Source organism: Miscanthus floridulus, chromosome 1 (genome assembly GCF_019320115.1).
Source record: "Miscanthus floridulus cultivar M001 chromosome 1, ASM1932011v1, whole genome shotgun sequence".
In the NCBI taxonomy this organism is placed as follows: Eukaryota; Viridiplantae; Streptophyta; class Magnoliopsida; order Poales; family Poaceae; genus Miscanthus; species Miscanthus floridulus.
The window spans coordinates 91,224,907-91,241,639 of record NC_089580.1 but is presented as its reverse complement, the minus strand read 5'-3'; the positions used below and the strand labels follow the sequence as shown (position 1 = coordinate 91,241,639).

At 41.6% G+C, this 16,733-nt stretch overlaps 1 protein-coding gene and 1 non-coding gene across 2 annotated transcripts; one reads left to right on the top strand and one right to left on the bottom strand.

Moving 5' to 3' along the window:
• The first annotated feature begins 5,931 nt into the window (after positions 1-5,931).
• Positions 5,932-6,911, top strand: LOC136489523 (protein TIFY 11d-like). The gene is made up of 3 exons (XM_066486133.1): positions 5,932-6,161; positions 6,247-6,552; positions 6,715-6,911. Exons 1-3 carry the CDS (start codon positions 5,932-5,934, stop codon positions 6,839-6,841), a joined length of 663 nt encoding a protein of 220 aa, XP_066342230.1. The 3' UTR covers positions 6,842-6,911.
• A 3,278-nt stretch (positions 6,912-10,189) lies between these two features.
• On the bottom strand, positions 10,190-10,296 carry LOC136511359 (small nucleolar RNA R71). Its single transcript, XR_010772686.1, has one exon. It is a non-coding gene; the product is annotated as a small nucleolar RNA R71 (small nucleolar RNA).
• Positions 10,297-16,733: the final 6,437 nt, after the last annotated feature.

Genomic DNA, 16,733 nt, shown 5'->3' with positions numbered 1-16,733 from the left:
GTCATATGGAGAGAGAGAGAGAGAGAGAGAGAGAGAGAGAGAGAGGTGTTTCTTCACATGTCAAGGGAAATAGAGAACACACAGAGTATATCAAGGAGCTGGTAGGCCTAAGGATCTGCATGGTTCACGCTCATCTATTCTCGGGGCCACAAGCGAGTGCACAGGCCCCGCCTGTTAGCCACCTAGAGAGAACACAAGCGGTCGGTGATAGAGACAAATGTCGAGGCTGCTCTGAGTAGGTTTTCATCATCGGCTCTTCTCCCGAACCAGAGGTGAAAATGATTTTCACCGCATGTTTTATTCTGAACTGTGGTGATATATTATCACAATGGCTTTAATAAAACGGAGAGTGAAAATGCTGTTGGAAAATACCATTTTTGTAGTAGTGTTCATAGAAGTTAGCAAATAATAAGCATTGGCATGGACATCTCTGGACGAGGTATAAGGTTGCGGAAGTTAGAAAATGATGGACTTGTGGGTAAAGTTATGCACTTCGAACTTGGCTTAGCGCTGACAAGTGAATGTAAGTTTTTTTATGCTTGGGCTAGGCCCAAAGATGTAACAACACCATGCGACCCTGACCCCGATGGATACACATCTCGACAATTTTTATGGGCCTAGCTTGTGGGGATTAATGAAGCCCACTTTTGCAATTTGACTCTTTTACGACAACATGAGATCGACAAAATTATGTCGTACTTAACTAGGCTCCCATCATGGGCAACCAAACCATAGCATATTGTCGTGGCCCATACGTATCTCACTGATCTCGATTAATTTGTTACTTTGGTCAAGCTTAGATTTATACGCAGAACCTAGCTATTTACCATTAGATAGTTAAGTAGCAAACATTTGCTAAACCGGGAGAAATTAATAATATTAGTAATTTAGAATTCAAATTTAGCATGATGGGAAGAGGGGATTTACTGGACCTTGAATTGCTTCGTGGCAAATTAGGAAGGACGAGTAGCGAGAAGGAAGGTGGTGAAGTAGCAAGAGCCTCATTAGTTTTTAGATTGCTGAAGCTTCCTAAATATATCACAATCAAGTAAGATATCGGGTGTATATAAACTTATGGTGAGAGGTGATGTGAGGCGAGAATTTAGACTTATTATTTGCCATAAAGGACCTAATTCAAATTTTATTAAAGTTTCAAACTATCACTATAGTGCTAGATTGGCTGAGCTCCTGACATTAACTTGGAAACAAATGTTTATTTTTCTCCTTATAGAGCGTGTGGATTCGTATTGTGATGGCTAGAATCGTTGAAGCTTACTTTGGTGCATGGTTCGATGGTGATTCAAAACAACTTGCTCCATGTTCGTGCCTACAGGTGGTATCAAAATGAACTATTTGCTTTGTCTCTTGACATCTTTAAATGTCAATACTGTTATTTCACACTATATTGCATGTATTTGCCTTAATGTTTTTATGGCAGGTGTCGCCATATCATCCTACTTCAATTGTAGCTTGTCTATACTATTCTTTGAGAAGATACCCCATAGTATCCATTAGCACTTTAGTAGTTACTCTACTTAATTAGCTAGGCTAGGTTGTCCTTTCTTCTAATGAGTTCGACCTTCTAGGAAACAAAGAAGACCCTCCAAATACAATGAGAGTAGACCACTACATAATTTAAGAAAAAAAGAAACATTTTTTGTTCTGTCAGTGACATATTTTCCCAATGACTTTGAGTGTACAATATTAGTTGTGCAACATAACTCTAACATACTCACTGTCCCTCTTGATCTTCAATCTAGGTCAAGCATGCATTGGTAAACACTATGTTACACTAAGGCACCCTAATGAGGAAAATTTTCTCTCTCATAAGTTTGTGGATCCATGTGGAAAGAGGTGGCAGGGGGAGGGGGATTATGTTGATTTAGTTCCTCTAGTCGACTGAGGAAGTATACATATTGGGGTATTTTATTCATCAAGAACAACCCAACAATAAGTTATAAAAAGTACTCTTGATATATAGCACATGAGCACTATGTCCATTGATATATCTATCATGCAATAAGAATTTTGATGACAATGTTGCTTGTGTGGACTCAAGCATAACATATTCACACCAATCTGATTATTGTTCCGATTAACTCAAATTTGAGTTTTGTTCTAGGTCAAACCTATACATAATGTACTTAGACGGATGTGTAGGACATTGTACAAGTGTGGGTGCAATTCCAGTAGTAGTGTTATGTGTAAGGGTGGTCCAGGGGGACAAAGATTGCGTATGTTTTCTCCCACATGTGTGTGGAAGTCATAGAAAAAGGGATCTCTTATACTTGATGACAAGAACACAACTATAAGCCACCAGAGACCAATAATAATTGTATGCAGTGTGTGAGAACACATGCATTAAATCGATAATGTGTGACAACACAAGTGTTAATATCAACAAAAATAGGGTGTTTTTCTATCCTTGATGGCAAAAGAATGCTAACAATAAGCCACCAAAACAAATGTAGTGCTTTGTCTAATAAAGAAATGAAGAAAAACATTAACTTTGCCAATAACATATTCTGTGAAGTAATTGAGAGTAGTTACAATCAACCTTTCGCATATATATATATATATATATATATATATATATATATATATATATATATATATATATATATATATATATATATATATATATATATATATATATATATATATATATATATATATATATATATGAAAAATCCTTTCTACTCCTAGAATGTAGCTACACCCATATGTGTATCTCAAGATTAGGCCCGATGAAGTGTATACATATAATCATACTATGTCAAGTATGTAAGTATGCATAGAGTATGTGGTTATACTTATTTTATATACTACTATGATGGTATTATAATAAAAAACAAAAAATATGGGCTCCTTTGAACATTTTCATGTAGTAAGATTTGAAGTATCTTAAAATGAGTATATAAACATACTCAAACTGATAAATGAGTATGCACTATACACCCATACACAAGGTGGTTTATTAAAAATGGAAGTAGCTACACCTAGGAGTAGGAAATTCTCTCTCTCTCTCTCTCTCTCTCCAAGCACACACATGCACACTAATTAAGCATAACATAATCAGTTGCCTATTTTGAAATATAAAGACCACAATCTTGCTTACAACCACTACTACAGAATACTCATAACTGTTGGCTCCAATGACCACATCGTCACCTTTTTCACCCATCAATGGTGAAAGTGGGTGACGATGAGGTGAGCTATCGCCGCCGGTTCAAACCGGTGTGGGAAATGGTCATCACCGCCAACTCTTTTGCGGTCCAGCGGTGATAATTGTAGAAAATGAAAAAAGCATCAACTGAGCCCACTAGCCTAGCCTGTCTACTACCGCTAGAGGGACTATGGCTCCCTTCCTGTACATCCATCGGGAAGAGGGCGAGGAGGAGGAGGAGTAGTAGGAGGAGGGGATAAGAGAGAGAGAGAGGATAGAGAGAGAGATAGGTCACTACTGAAAACCAGCACTTTACCGAGTGCCTGCGGCACTCGGCAAAACCCGAAATACACTCGGCAAAGGGCACTCGGCAAAAAATTAATCGGCAAAGAAGCCTTTGCCGAGTGCTTTTTGTCGGGCACTCGGCAAAGCCTTTGCCGAGTGCCGGAAAAGCACTCAGCAAAGATTTACACTCGGCAAAATGAAAATGCGAAAAAACCCAAAAATAATAGCAAATTTTTTTGGGGGGACGCCGCCACGGGCCAGCGCCCGTCCGTCCAGCGCCACCGGCCATCGAAGTCGCTGCATTTTTTGCGCAAAATTCGCGGCTAACGCGGCCGGCGGGATTCAAACTCACGACCTCTCCCTCGTGTGTCATCTGCTATACCACTGCACTACACTGTCATTTTTGTCTAGATTCTGTTATCTATCCTCATATATTATACTAAACCGAGAGTAAATTGCTTGTTTGATGCCCTAAACGAATTCAAATAAAAAAGTGGTCAACTACAAAGTTTCATAACTTTTCTAGATCTATAATTTTTATTTAGGAAGTTTTTCCATCCGAGGTCGTTTGAAAAATTCAAATTTCAAATTTGAGAGATTCAAATGTAGTTTTGCATGATAAGATGATTTCAAATCAAAAAGTTGTCAACTACATAGTTTCATAACTTTTGGAGATCTACAATTTTCATTTAGGAAGTTTTTCCATCCGAGGTCTTTTGAAAAATTCAAAATTTAAAATTTTCAAATTCAAACGTCGTTTTCCATGACAAGATGATTTCAAATAAAAATGTTGCCAACTACAAAATTTCATAACTTCTCAAGATCTACAAAGTTTATTTTGGTTATTTGTTCATCCGACATAGTGGTAGTAACATTGTTTATAAATCTTATATATCTCTCTTCTACTTTCATGAAACTAATATGAGAGATATGAGAGAGATGTAGATTTTATGAACAACGTTATTGTCGCTTTGTCAAATGAAGAAATGACGAATATAAACTTTGTAGATCATGAGAAGTTATACAACTTTGTAGTTGAAAAGTTTTTCATTTGAATTCATTTAGGGCCTCAAAAATTGCTTTGAAAAAATGATTTGCCGAGGGCAAAAAAAATGCACACGGCAAAATGCCACTTTGCCGAGTGCCAAAAAAAAGGCACTCGGCAAAGATGCATTTTGCCGAGTGCCAAAAAATGGCACTCGGCAAAATGCCTCCTTGCCGAGTGCCAAAAAAAGGCACTCGGCAAAGACGCATTTTGCCGAGTGCCAAAAAATGGCACTCAGTAAAATACATCTTTGCCGAGTGCCAGAAAAAGACACTCGGCAAAGACACATTTTGCCGAGTGCCAAAAAAAAACACTCGGGAAAGCCATCTTTGCCGAGTGCCGAAAAAAACACTCGGCAAATCCGTTTTTGCCGAGTGCGCGATAAAAACAATCGGCAAAGCTTCCGGCACTCGGCAAAGTACCGGTTTCCAATAGTGGGTGCAGTTGAGAACTTGGGATGAGGTTGAGTGGAAGTGGAGGCTATTAGGGTTTCCCAATATATTCTAATAACGATGGCAATCGTACCCATAGATATTGTACACGACAGGTGTAGTCCTGGGTCTAAAGTTTTTCAACCACAGGTGTGGGTATGTCGCATCACTCATTAATGCTAAAAGTACAAATTATTCTATCTATTCTAGTGATAATCTAACTCATGGGTGCCGGTATCCATAGGTATTGTACCCGTGTGCACACAAAATCTTACCCATAGGTATGGGTGGATGTATTAAATTTGACTTGGTAGACAATTTGTGGCGGGTGGTTACTGCAACCCCCACCTTATTATTTGACCCGCTGTCATCCGTATACTCTGAGGCTATTCACGAGCTAAGGTGGGCCAGACAGGCCTTTTACAAAGATAATAAAAGTGCAAAATTTTTCACCAACAGTTGGTATAATGAACTATACATGTAAATGATTTTCACTGTGAGATCATATTATGAGAAAATGTGGTTGGCGAAAACTATTTCTGTAGTAGGATGACTGCCCGCCGGGAAGCCAATCATCTAAAGTCCACTCTTGCCCCTAAAAATAACACAACACATCAGATTAGGCACCGGCTAAAACTAGTCCAAAATTAGATAGAAGATATAGAGAGGCAAAGTAAATGCATGCAAAATAACCCACAGTGCAAAAAGGAGGGATAGAAATAGCGCATTGTGTACATTTTTGCACATCAGTGGCTGTGGCTCTAGCCGAGGTCCTCCCACGCGCTCGTCAGCCCTCCGCTAGCAGGGCCTCGCATTTCACGTGCTCCCTCGCTCCCCCAGACGCACAAACAAGCGAAGGCTACCCGGGCCTCGCGGCTATAATAGCAACAGCCCGCCCACGCAAGAGAGAAACTGCACAGTGAGGGAGAGAGAGGCCGAAGCACCAGCACCACCACCAGTGACCCGGCCAAGCTAAGGTACCGATCGAGGAGGACGGGGAGGAGATGGCCGCCTCTGGGAACAACAGGTTCGGCCTTACGTGCGCTCAGGTGCGGCAGTTCATGTTGGAGCGGAGCAGGCAGGTGCGGATGGGTGACCTCGTCGGCTGCTCCTCGTTCCAGAGGCCACTGCAACTGACCCCGGTCCCTGTAGCGACGGGGCCGGCGGGGACCTGGGACACCGGCGCCACGACCTTGTCGCTGTTCCCCGCCGGCACTGGCACGGAGATCATCAGGTGAGCTCGATCGAGTTATATATTAATTGATCTGCTGGCTGACGTGTTCTTGGCCCGGTTTAATTTCTCGATCGGTTTGTTGCAGGCCAGAGGAGACCAAGGCCACCCTGACCATCTTCTACGAGGGGCAGGTGGCCACGTTCCACGACTTCCCGGCAGACAGAGCCAAGGACCTCCTGCAGATGGCAGGTTCTGTGACCGGGAAGGCGCCGGAGAAGGGGTTCTTGCAGATGGCAGGTTCTGTGACCGTGAAGGCGCCGGAGAAGGGGGTGATGACCGCCGTGCCAGAAAAGGCGGAGACCAGTGATGAGCCATCGGCTGCAGGGGCAGGCATGCAGCCCATCGCAAGGAAGCTGACGCTACAGAGGTTTCTTAGGAAGAGGAAGAACAGGTGAGGAGAGATCACATGCATGCACTCTCACATCTGAGATCCACTATATATATCGATATATGGGATTTGCATTGTCTTGTCAGTAATTTCTTTCTCGGTGCTATTCGGAATTTTGGATACAGCACTGGATGATAATATCTGCACGTGTGTTATTACTCGCAGGAACGCCGGCACTGACGACCCTGACCACAATGAGGATTCTTCGCCGTGGAAGAAGAGAGACTCCGCCGGCGCCGGCAACAAACCCGCGGAAGACGTGCCTGATGATGCCTCGTGGCTCAGGCTCTGAAACCCTTCACCGTTTACAGGAGAATAATATGGATGAGAAGGGGAAGGGGTGCTGGCATGCATGCCATACACCCTCAGAGATGATACAATAATAATAATAATCCTGTGCCTGTCTCAGAATTCTTAGAATCTCCTCCTAAGAATTCTTAGGCCCTGTTTTGTAAAAGTTATAACTTTTCTAAAAGCACCTCCTCAAGAAGTTTTTTAGAAAAGCTTGAGAATAAGATGGTTTCTCTGCCTTAAGTACAAAAAGTGCAGCTTTTGGAGCTTTTGTCGGCTTGAAGAAGCAACCCTGTTTAGGGAAGCTTGTGCCTTTTCGAGCTTTTTGAGGAAGCAAACACTACTACAACAATCTTAACCAAGATGGACAAAAAGCCTTAACCGAGGCGGTCTTGGTAAATCGTGCCTTAACGGAGGCGGTTGGTCGCCCGCCTCGGTTAATCAAATAAAAAACAAAAAAAATGAAAACCAGTGGACAAGCCCATCGAGCCCATCAACGGGGCGCCGCTCTGCTCGCCGGAGCGCCCCGCGCCACGGCCAGAGCGCCCGCTGGAGGGGTCGCTCATCGGATCCGCTGCCGCCGATCGAGCACCGCCAGATCTGAGCTCCTCCTCGTCGGATCCGGGCTCGTCCTCGCTGGATCCGCCGCGCCGCACAAGCACCACCGGATCCGAGCTCTTCCTTACCGGATCCGGGCTTGTCCTCGCCGGATCCACCGCCACCACACGGGCACCCGCAGTAGGGGAGGAGGAGGGCATGGGGAGGAAGGGCACCATAGCGGAGGAGGCAAGGTTGTCGAAACGGAGAAGGAAGACAAAATCTTATCCGCCAGATTCGCCAAGGTGGAGGCCCCAATCAAGTTCGAGTCCATCTCAGATTCGAAAAGCAGTTTCGGGTAAAATCAATGCCTACGACGCATGTAGACTCCGTTTTCGACGATCTATATATGCATGAAAGATAATTTGATAACCTAACCGATGGCTTTGGTTTCATGTCAAAATTCATCCTGAGTCAACGGGAATCATCGAAACAACAAGTCAGCATCCAAAATTTGACATGGTGCTACAACACCGTATTTTTGTCCATTGGGTCGTGTATCGTGTTAGAGCCCATTAGGAGGCACGCCCAGGGGGTGACGTCCAATATACTATAAGCATGTGTTTGGATGGAGGGTTCAGGTGGGTCAGAATGGGTTGGACCTAGGTTTAGCAGTGTTTGGTTTGGGGTTGATGTGGGTTGGGTTGGCTCTATTGACGGTAGTTAACACTCATCATAAACCATCAATATAACTTGTATAAATGCATGAATATGATCACCAACATAGGTTTAGGGGTTTAAACTAATAAATTCTATGAGTTTTGGTGAATCTGCTTTTTCAGCAGAATTTATTCAGAAAATGAGCAAGGTGGACCCAATCGTCAGATTAAATCACATTTATCCACAGCGAAACCGACTTAGAAAGACTCTGGAAGCATGTAGAAGACAACACACCACGACCCAACCTGAGACGTGGCAGGGTGGGGCCGGCCGGCCCTACCTGTTGGTCGACTGGCCTATGGGGTCCACATGTCAGCCCCTCCTTATTATGTCGGTGCTCCACCACCTCCAAGATTCAATCTACGCCGTTCCTCTAGGTCGGTTCCTATCGAGGGCTCAGATTTGACGTTGCTATGGATTCATGGACCCACAGGACCCCTGGTTCCCCTTATATAAGGCCACCCATACCCCCCTAAGGCATTAATCCTCCTGCAATTCATCATCATCAGAAGAGAGGAGAAGAACCTCAGAGCTCCACAAATTTTTCATAGGCACAGCTAGCTAAGTTAGATCTAGAGAGAGGCAAGCTCCTTGCTTGGATTCCTGATCTTATCAAGAGCGTGGCTTGGTAAAGCCCTTTGTATCCTCTTTTGTATCTTTCATTATTCATATGTTTGCTACATCTGCTATGACATTGTTCTTAATATTACTCATGTTCTTAGTTATTATGTTCATGGTTTATTTTGATTATATGCTTAGTATAGCTAGAGTAATCATTATGTTTATGCATAAGTTTGCAAAGCGCTCGCTCTTATGTACGTACGGGGTGAGTGGTCGACATTGTGTAAGCGTGGTGCTTATATGTTGTTTACCTGCTGATGCACCCTACATTCTGGATTGTGTGGTAGTTCGCGAGGGTGACAGCCTCGTTGAGTCCTTTGTAGTCCACCTCCCGTTGTAGGCCAAGTAGGACGCGGTTGCGATGGAAGTCAGGCTTTGTTCTTGATCTTCTCTAGTAATGTCCCTTATGTGTAGATACAAAGATTAATCCTTAGCCATGATTATTAAGTATAATTGCACAATCAATGTATGCTTTGACTTGTAATTAAAGAATAACTTAGGAATTAGTTTCTCTATTGTATCTACTTAGTCTTGCTATTGCTATCCTAAGGAGTACTCTGAGTGTTCATTTATCATTTACCATATATATTATCATATCTTTTGATTTACCCCTATTTAGAGTAGAAGGTTGGTTGATTCATCCATCATAAGTATAAGTAATCAATATATCTCCTTTGCCAGTCCTTCCCTGAGGTAAAAATATAAATAACGATACCTTGAATACTCCCGAGTGAAGTGCTACAATGTTATATCATCTGTGTGCTTGCATAATTTCTTAATATAAATATTCTTTATTACAAGTGTCATTACTAAATACCAACAAGCATTTCTGGCGCTGTTGCCGGGGAAGGTAGCTTGACAATCAAAAGGAATATTGATAAACTTTTACTTATAGATGTGATCGAAAAACCATTTACCTCTACTCAAACAGGCTTACCCTTGTTTTGTCAACTCTTATATCTTATGCAGAGAAATGTATGACTAGTTTTGACCTTCCAAAAAACTATATTGAAGATCTAGAAGCATTATTCAGGAGGACTAAAGTTAAACTCAAGACAGTTTCAGCTTCAGAATCAGAAGACAACCAGATAAGGCGTAGCTTAACACTGGTTTTTGAGGCCATAGGGAATTCTCTGATCCAACTATGGCCAACATCCGTATTGGACCAGCGATTGACATTGGAGACAATGCTTTTGAGTACAAGCCAGCTCTCATCAATATGGTGCAAGCTTGCCAATTTTGTGGAAAGGCACATGAAGATGCGAGTGCTCATCTCCAACACTTCCTAGAGATTTGTAGCACTTTCACCATCAAAGGAGTTACAAGAGATGCCATATTACTTTGCCTCTTCCCATTCCTATTTTTGGGGAAGGTGAAGCAATGGTTCTATACCAACAAAGATAAGAATACCACATGAGCAAACTGTTCCACTGCCTTCCTAGCAAAGTTCTTTCCCATGGGCAAAACCAATGCCCTGCGTGGAAGAATCTCAAGCTTTTAGCAGCAACATGATGAATCTATCCTAGAGACATGGGAAAATTTTCAAGACTACATATCATAATGTCCTCATCATGGGATAGAGAATTGGCTACTCATCTAGACTTTCTACCACGGTTTGACAAACAACACCTGTGAGAATGTGGATGCTGCTGCTGGAGGTGCATTTTTATCACTCACAATCCCACAAGCAACAACTCTTGTTGAGAAGATGGCCTCCAACCAAGGATGGAATGAAGAACTTCTTCAACCCCGCAAGAGAGGTTGACGTATGTGTCAACTCAAGGAGGTAGACATGCTATCTACCAAGATGGATCTGCTGATAAAGAGGCTTGAAGACTGTTGGTATTTCTTAACACATACAGAAATAATACGCAAGCGCACAGAATTACTATTGTAGCATTTCACCTAAAAGTATTCAGGGTATCGTATTTCCACGAGGGACGGAGGTGTAAGAGTCTCTTAAGTTAGTTCACCTAATGATAACAAGAAGGATAGCCTATGTAGTGAGCTTTTCTAGGGATAGAGATCCTAAGCTAAGATAGCTTTACCACTATAGACTTACTTTGGGCACCATATAACACTTGGTCTGCCAAGCATTGCTGGCCTATGGCTCTACATTGTACCCGGATGTGGGGGATTACAAAGGACGGACAGGGCTATCACCACCTGCCATCTACCCCTCAACCATGGAGTACGAGGCAAACGAAGGTAGTCTCTAGCCTAGACACCACGTCTACGCTATCGACTACTACTCTAACATCGATCAGGGTTATCCGTCTTTATCAGGGCCCTTTACTAGAGTATTCGTCACAAGGACAAACATGAACCCGCAAGTAAATAATGAATAAGACTAACTTAAAGTAGAACTCACCACCAAAGATAAACATGAACCTTATACTCCAAATAGTATTCGGATCATAGAGGTACAATTGGAGAGGAGCCGATGATTCCCGACATTCCTTTTGCTATGTGTACAAGGGGCCCCAAGTACACAAGTGGATGTAGTCGACAACGCCGGTACTTCGCCACTCTTATTCACTCACTCCCTACACTAGAACTAGCTAGAGAACTAAGATATGAATAGAGCTCTTCTCTTCCTGTCACATTGTGACTCTCTTGTGTTGTGTCTTATGTTCATAGAGGGGGGTTGCCCCTCTATTTATACAAGGAGGAGAGGCGGTGCTATGGCTTTTCCTGGAGCAAAGTCCATGCACCACCGCCTTCTGCATGGAGTCATGCCACCTCCAGAGCAGGGGGTGGCCGAGAAGCGCCAATGGTGGGTCGCCCGCCCCTAGGGGTCGACCAACCCCTGACCAAGCCTCCTCGCCACCGCCTTCATGCTGTGGGTTGTGGGCTAGACCTGGGCTGCTCCTTTGTCGGTGTTGCACCCGGTTGAGTTGAGTTGATGGGCGTCTTGGTTGTTTCTTTGCCCAAATCAGCGTCAGAAAGCGCCTTTCAGTGAATTTTCTCCATGTATTTGTATTTTTATCCTACAAAATACTTAAACACCAAAACTTGTGGAGATTATGAGTTAAAAACCATATTTCTAAGTTTTGGTATTCATTATTTGTTTGTTTTGTTAAAATGTTGGCGGTAGGAATTATGAGTTAAGCACCGCCAACAAGCTCCCCCACACTTAGTCCTTTGCTCATCCTCGAGTAAAGTTCTAAAGACTAAGCAGGTTCAACTCCTTGATTTTCAAAATCTACATACTAGTTATTCCAAACCTCACCTATACTTGTGAGCATTCTGAGTGTTTACCATAGAATCTTGAGTGATTGAATAATGAAACAGTAAGGATTCAAATCTTCTTACTCTACTCTTGCTTAGAAACTTGGGTTTTGCTTGATTTTGAAAATATAAAGTTTAGCCTTGCTCCTCAAAATGATTCACTCGATCGCTCAATGTGTATAGTCCTCACCAAAGGCTTTTGATATTTGCCTTCTTTTCATCCTACCTCTAAAGACTTTTTTGTGGAGTTTTGGGTAGGTATGAAAGAGGGGCATACTTGCATCACATAATATTGCTAAGTCAAAAACTGGATCCAAGGAGATGCAAGTCATACACTTTGATCAAGATTGTGCAAGTGTGTGGAATTTTGAATTTTTCTTAATTCTAAATATTTTTGTACTCCTTTGATCATGACTCTCTCTCTTTTTGATGATTGGTTTTTATTTGAAAGTGTGGACTATCTTTCTTTCTTTTGCTTTTCTTCATGCTTCTTAGCATGGATATATTTTTTCTTCTTTTTTTAGCATATCCCATAATTTTCTTTTGGCATATGAAGAATTTTGAGAGAGAGACTCATGTCAAATGATTGGAGTATTTTAATTTGGTGGACGGAAAGGCATGTTTTTGCGTAACTCTCGGTGTAAGAGTGAGCATATTATTTTGTGGGTGTACGTGAATCTAGATCATGGGTGCATGATGATAATCTCGACGAGGGTCACAACAATTTGACAAAGCTCAATGTAAATACAAGCAGCATATGACTAAGGTTTTGTATCATGGAATATTATCATATGGCCTTGGTAGGAATTATAATCATTTGAGGAGCATGCTAATTGAGATTTTGATTTTGTAAATAAATCCCAACTACTTTTGCAAAAGTGAGCAAGTTTCATTTCTATCCTACTATATATCATATTCCAATTACCTAGATAAATTGGGGTCCCTATGATAAGTTGTTCACAAGTTTAGGAATATTGGCGAGGAATAAAGAGTATGCAAAATTCTCATCAAAGGATAGCATGGAGATGGAGTGTCATTTGTTTTGTATTTTTTTTATAATTTGTTTAGTTTTAGCTTTTCTTTAATGTAGGTACTTGAGGGTAATGTTGCACAAACCATCATTGAAGATGAAAGAGCTACGAGGAGTCAGAGATGGTTTGACTAAACCAGGGGTTTAGCCAATCCTCTCTAGGGCCATCTGTCATGTCCTTCTGCATGTTGTATTGTCTAATGTTTTGTGCAGCGTGTTGGTGGGAGATCTCGAATGTGTGTTCATCATGCTTGAGAGACCTCCCCCACACTTATTGTTGTACCTATTTTTTACTTAACAAAGAAAAAGAAAAAGAAACAGACAAGGGCTCTACCAGTTCAAACACTAGGGAGCCTTAATTTTATTATAATTATTAGTACTTTTATTTTTGTTATTTATTATTACTATTATTATTATTATTATTATTTATATTTCATTTTATGGGTTCACCCAACTTTCTATCATTTAGCATAAACTAGGCTAAGGTAAAGTTTGAAAAATAAATATAGCCTTGATTCATCTCCATAATAGATTACTTCCATTGTTTATGAAGTTATTAGCTCAAAGTACATTTAACCAAGATCAAACACCATGTCTAATTTTGATTAAAGAAGGCCATCTTAACCTAAGCATCATGCTTTATTTAAAAGGCCTATGGATGCACTATATATGTACTGTACACGAGTACACCCAAACCAGAGCATATGACAATTAAGGGAAGTATGGCTTTATATGAGCAAGTTATTTTCTTACGGAGATAAATATGAGTGAAAGAATTGGTGAACTTTTATTTACATTTGCATACCTGAGTGTACTTACTGCTAGCATAAGTGGATGGAGCTTGAGACTGCTGTGGCGATGGCTTATATATGGTCCATCTCAGGTTAGCACCAAGGCCAGGCCGCACACACAACTAGTGTGTATGCATCATGAGCCATATTGATGGCAAAGTTCTAGATGAGGAGCACTCATCTTCTGGCACCTTCTCTCTCTTCTTCTTCTTTTTCTTTGTTTTTTATATCATTTTCTTTCTCTTCTTGTTTTTTCAACTATTGATGCATTTGAGGTTCGAAATTAAGAATGCATCAATTGTGTGATAACTACCAATTTACCTTCGGCAAGGGCTCACCGTTTTCAATTTGTTGAGCAGGACTTCTCCATTGAATTCAGCTTGCGTTTGTGCTATCCAATCCCAGAGATGAGGATATGGATAATGCACCTTTTGTTTCTGCCATGCCATCTTGATCTTCATGTGGTTTGGCTTGGCAGGTGTGTGATCCGTCTTTCTTTTGATCAAGTGTTCATCCCTTCATAAGGTTAGTGAAGAATACATACCTGAGGGATTTTACAAAGGTTTTGAAACTATGGTGGTTGATGTTTATGAGCTAAAGGTTTTCCTCTATGCTAAATGAAAAGTTGGCATTCATGTTTAGTTAGCAAAGAGAGCCCCTTCTTTTTTTTAGATTCAAAAAAATTGTTTATTCAAAGTTCACCAAATGAGTTTTGGTTTATCTCCATTATGAATTTATCTCAAGGACTTGCCCACATGAATTTGATAATATCCCGCAGGGGTTAGTCCATACATGCAACCAAAGTCTATATTTGGTAGTTTTAGTTCAAAAATCAAACTAGACTCCATGTCCAATTTGATTAAGGTAGGCTAATTAACCTAAGCACCATGCTTAATTTAAATAGCCTATGGAAGTATGATCATTACATCCAAACTAAGCACCATGCCTAATTTAAAAGATGTATGATCAACATCCAAACCAAAGCATACTAGAATAGAAAAAAGGTGCATGAAAGTAACATGAGATTCACTTAAACGAAGGTGATAACTTTGAATGGTGAATCAGAGAACCATTTTTTTATATGTAGGCAATGCAAATGGGGTGGATGAATGCAATTTAAACAAACATGCCATGGTTTTTTTGAAAAGAAAATTAAATGAGTGACATGCATGCAAACATACAGTGGTAGAAAGTAACTAAAAATAGGAAATATATTTTTGGGTTGGTTCTCTCATACCTTGATTAATTGTACCATCACCCAAAATTTGTGATTGAATTGCGAGTGATGTAATGTAGTTGTTCCATGATATTTGATGCTTTTGTTTTCACTTGACGGCGACCTTCTCTCTTTCTGCATATGGTTAGTATATATATACCTTTCTATGAAATGGCAGGGTGGAGGTGTTGATTGTTCATGAATGATTGGGCACCCTAGGCTCGTGATGATCCCCATTCCCCCCACACGTGGACTTTTGTGAAAGTTCAGTGTGTAGTGTTGGGGTCTCCTTTTGTGTGTGTCGCATCACCAAAGGTTATCAAGGTATGTAGTCAGTGCAGCTCCCATGATTTCGAGCATCGTATGTCCCCTATTCTTCTTGATCTTAACATGTCATGGTTAGCAAACAAGAATACCTGAAGGTGCATTCTAACTTGAAAACATGATCTTGCTGTTATTGATAAGAAAAAGTTGTGTTTTTTATGATAACCCAGGGTATCTCTCGACAGTGCTTAGTTTATGGTCATAAGCTTGACCGCTAAAGCTAGGACAGAGTTTATAGCTAGGAGTTGTGGTTGGCTTCGATGGTGGTGGCTCTAAGAACTCATCCTAAGGAGCAGAAAGATTTTTTTTGGATGGAAGGGTTTCATGGTGAAAAAGAATAGAAGGAATAACTTTTTTTCTTTTTTTCTTGGAAAGAAAGATAAAACACAAGGATACACGAGTGAACTAGGTTCAAAGATAATTACGACAACCGTTCCCCAGCAACGGAGCCATAAATGCTTGTTGGTATTTCTTAACGCATACAGAAATAATCCACAGCCACATGGAATTACCGTTGTAGCATTTCACCCGGAAGTATTCAGGGTATCGTATTTCCACAAGGAATGGAGGTATAAGAGTCTCTTAACCTAGTTCACCTAATGATAACAAGAAGAAGGATAGCCCGGGTAGTGAGGTTTTCTAGGGATAACTTTGCCACTATATACTTACTTCGGGCACCGGATAACACTTGGTCTACCAAGCGTTGCCAGCCTATGGCTCTACACCATACCTAGATGTGGGGATTACAAAGAATGGATAGGGCTATCACCACCTGCCACCTACCCCTCAACTGTGGTGTACGAGGCAAACGAAGGTAGCCTCTAGCCTAGACACCACGTCTATGCTATTGACTTCTACTCTAGCATCAATTAGGGTTATCCGTCTTTATCAGGGCCCTTTACTAGAGTATTCATCACAAGGACGAATGACGAACCCGCAAGTAAATAATGAACAAGACTAACTTAAAGTAGAACTCACCACCAAAGATAAACACGAACCTTCTCCAAATAGTATATGGATCGTAGAGTTACAAGTGGAGAGGAGTCGATGATTCCCGGCATTCCTTTTCGCTAAGTGTACAAGGGGCCCCAAGTACACAAGTGGATGTAGCTGACAACTCCGGTACTTCCCCACTCTTACACACTCACTCCCTACACTAGAACTAGCTAGAGAACTAAGATATGAATGGAGCTCTTCTCTTCGTGTCACATTGTGACTCTCTTGTGTTGTGTCTTATGTTCGTAGAGGGCGGTTGTGCCTCATTTATACAAGGAGGAGAGATGGTGCTATGGTTATTCCTAGCGCGATGTCCATGCACCACCGCCTTCTGCATGGAGGCATGCCACCACCAGAGCAAGGGGTGGCCGAGAAGCGTCGGTGGGGTGTCACCCGCCCTTAGGGGTCAGCCACCCCCTAACCAAGC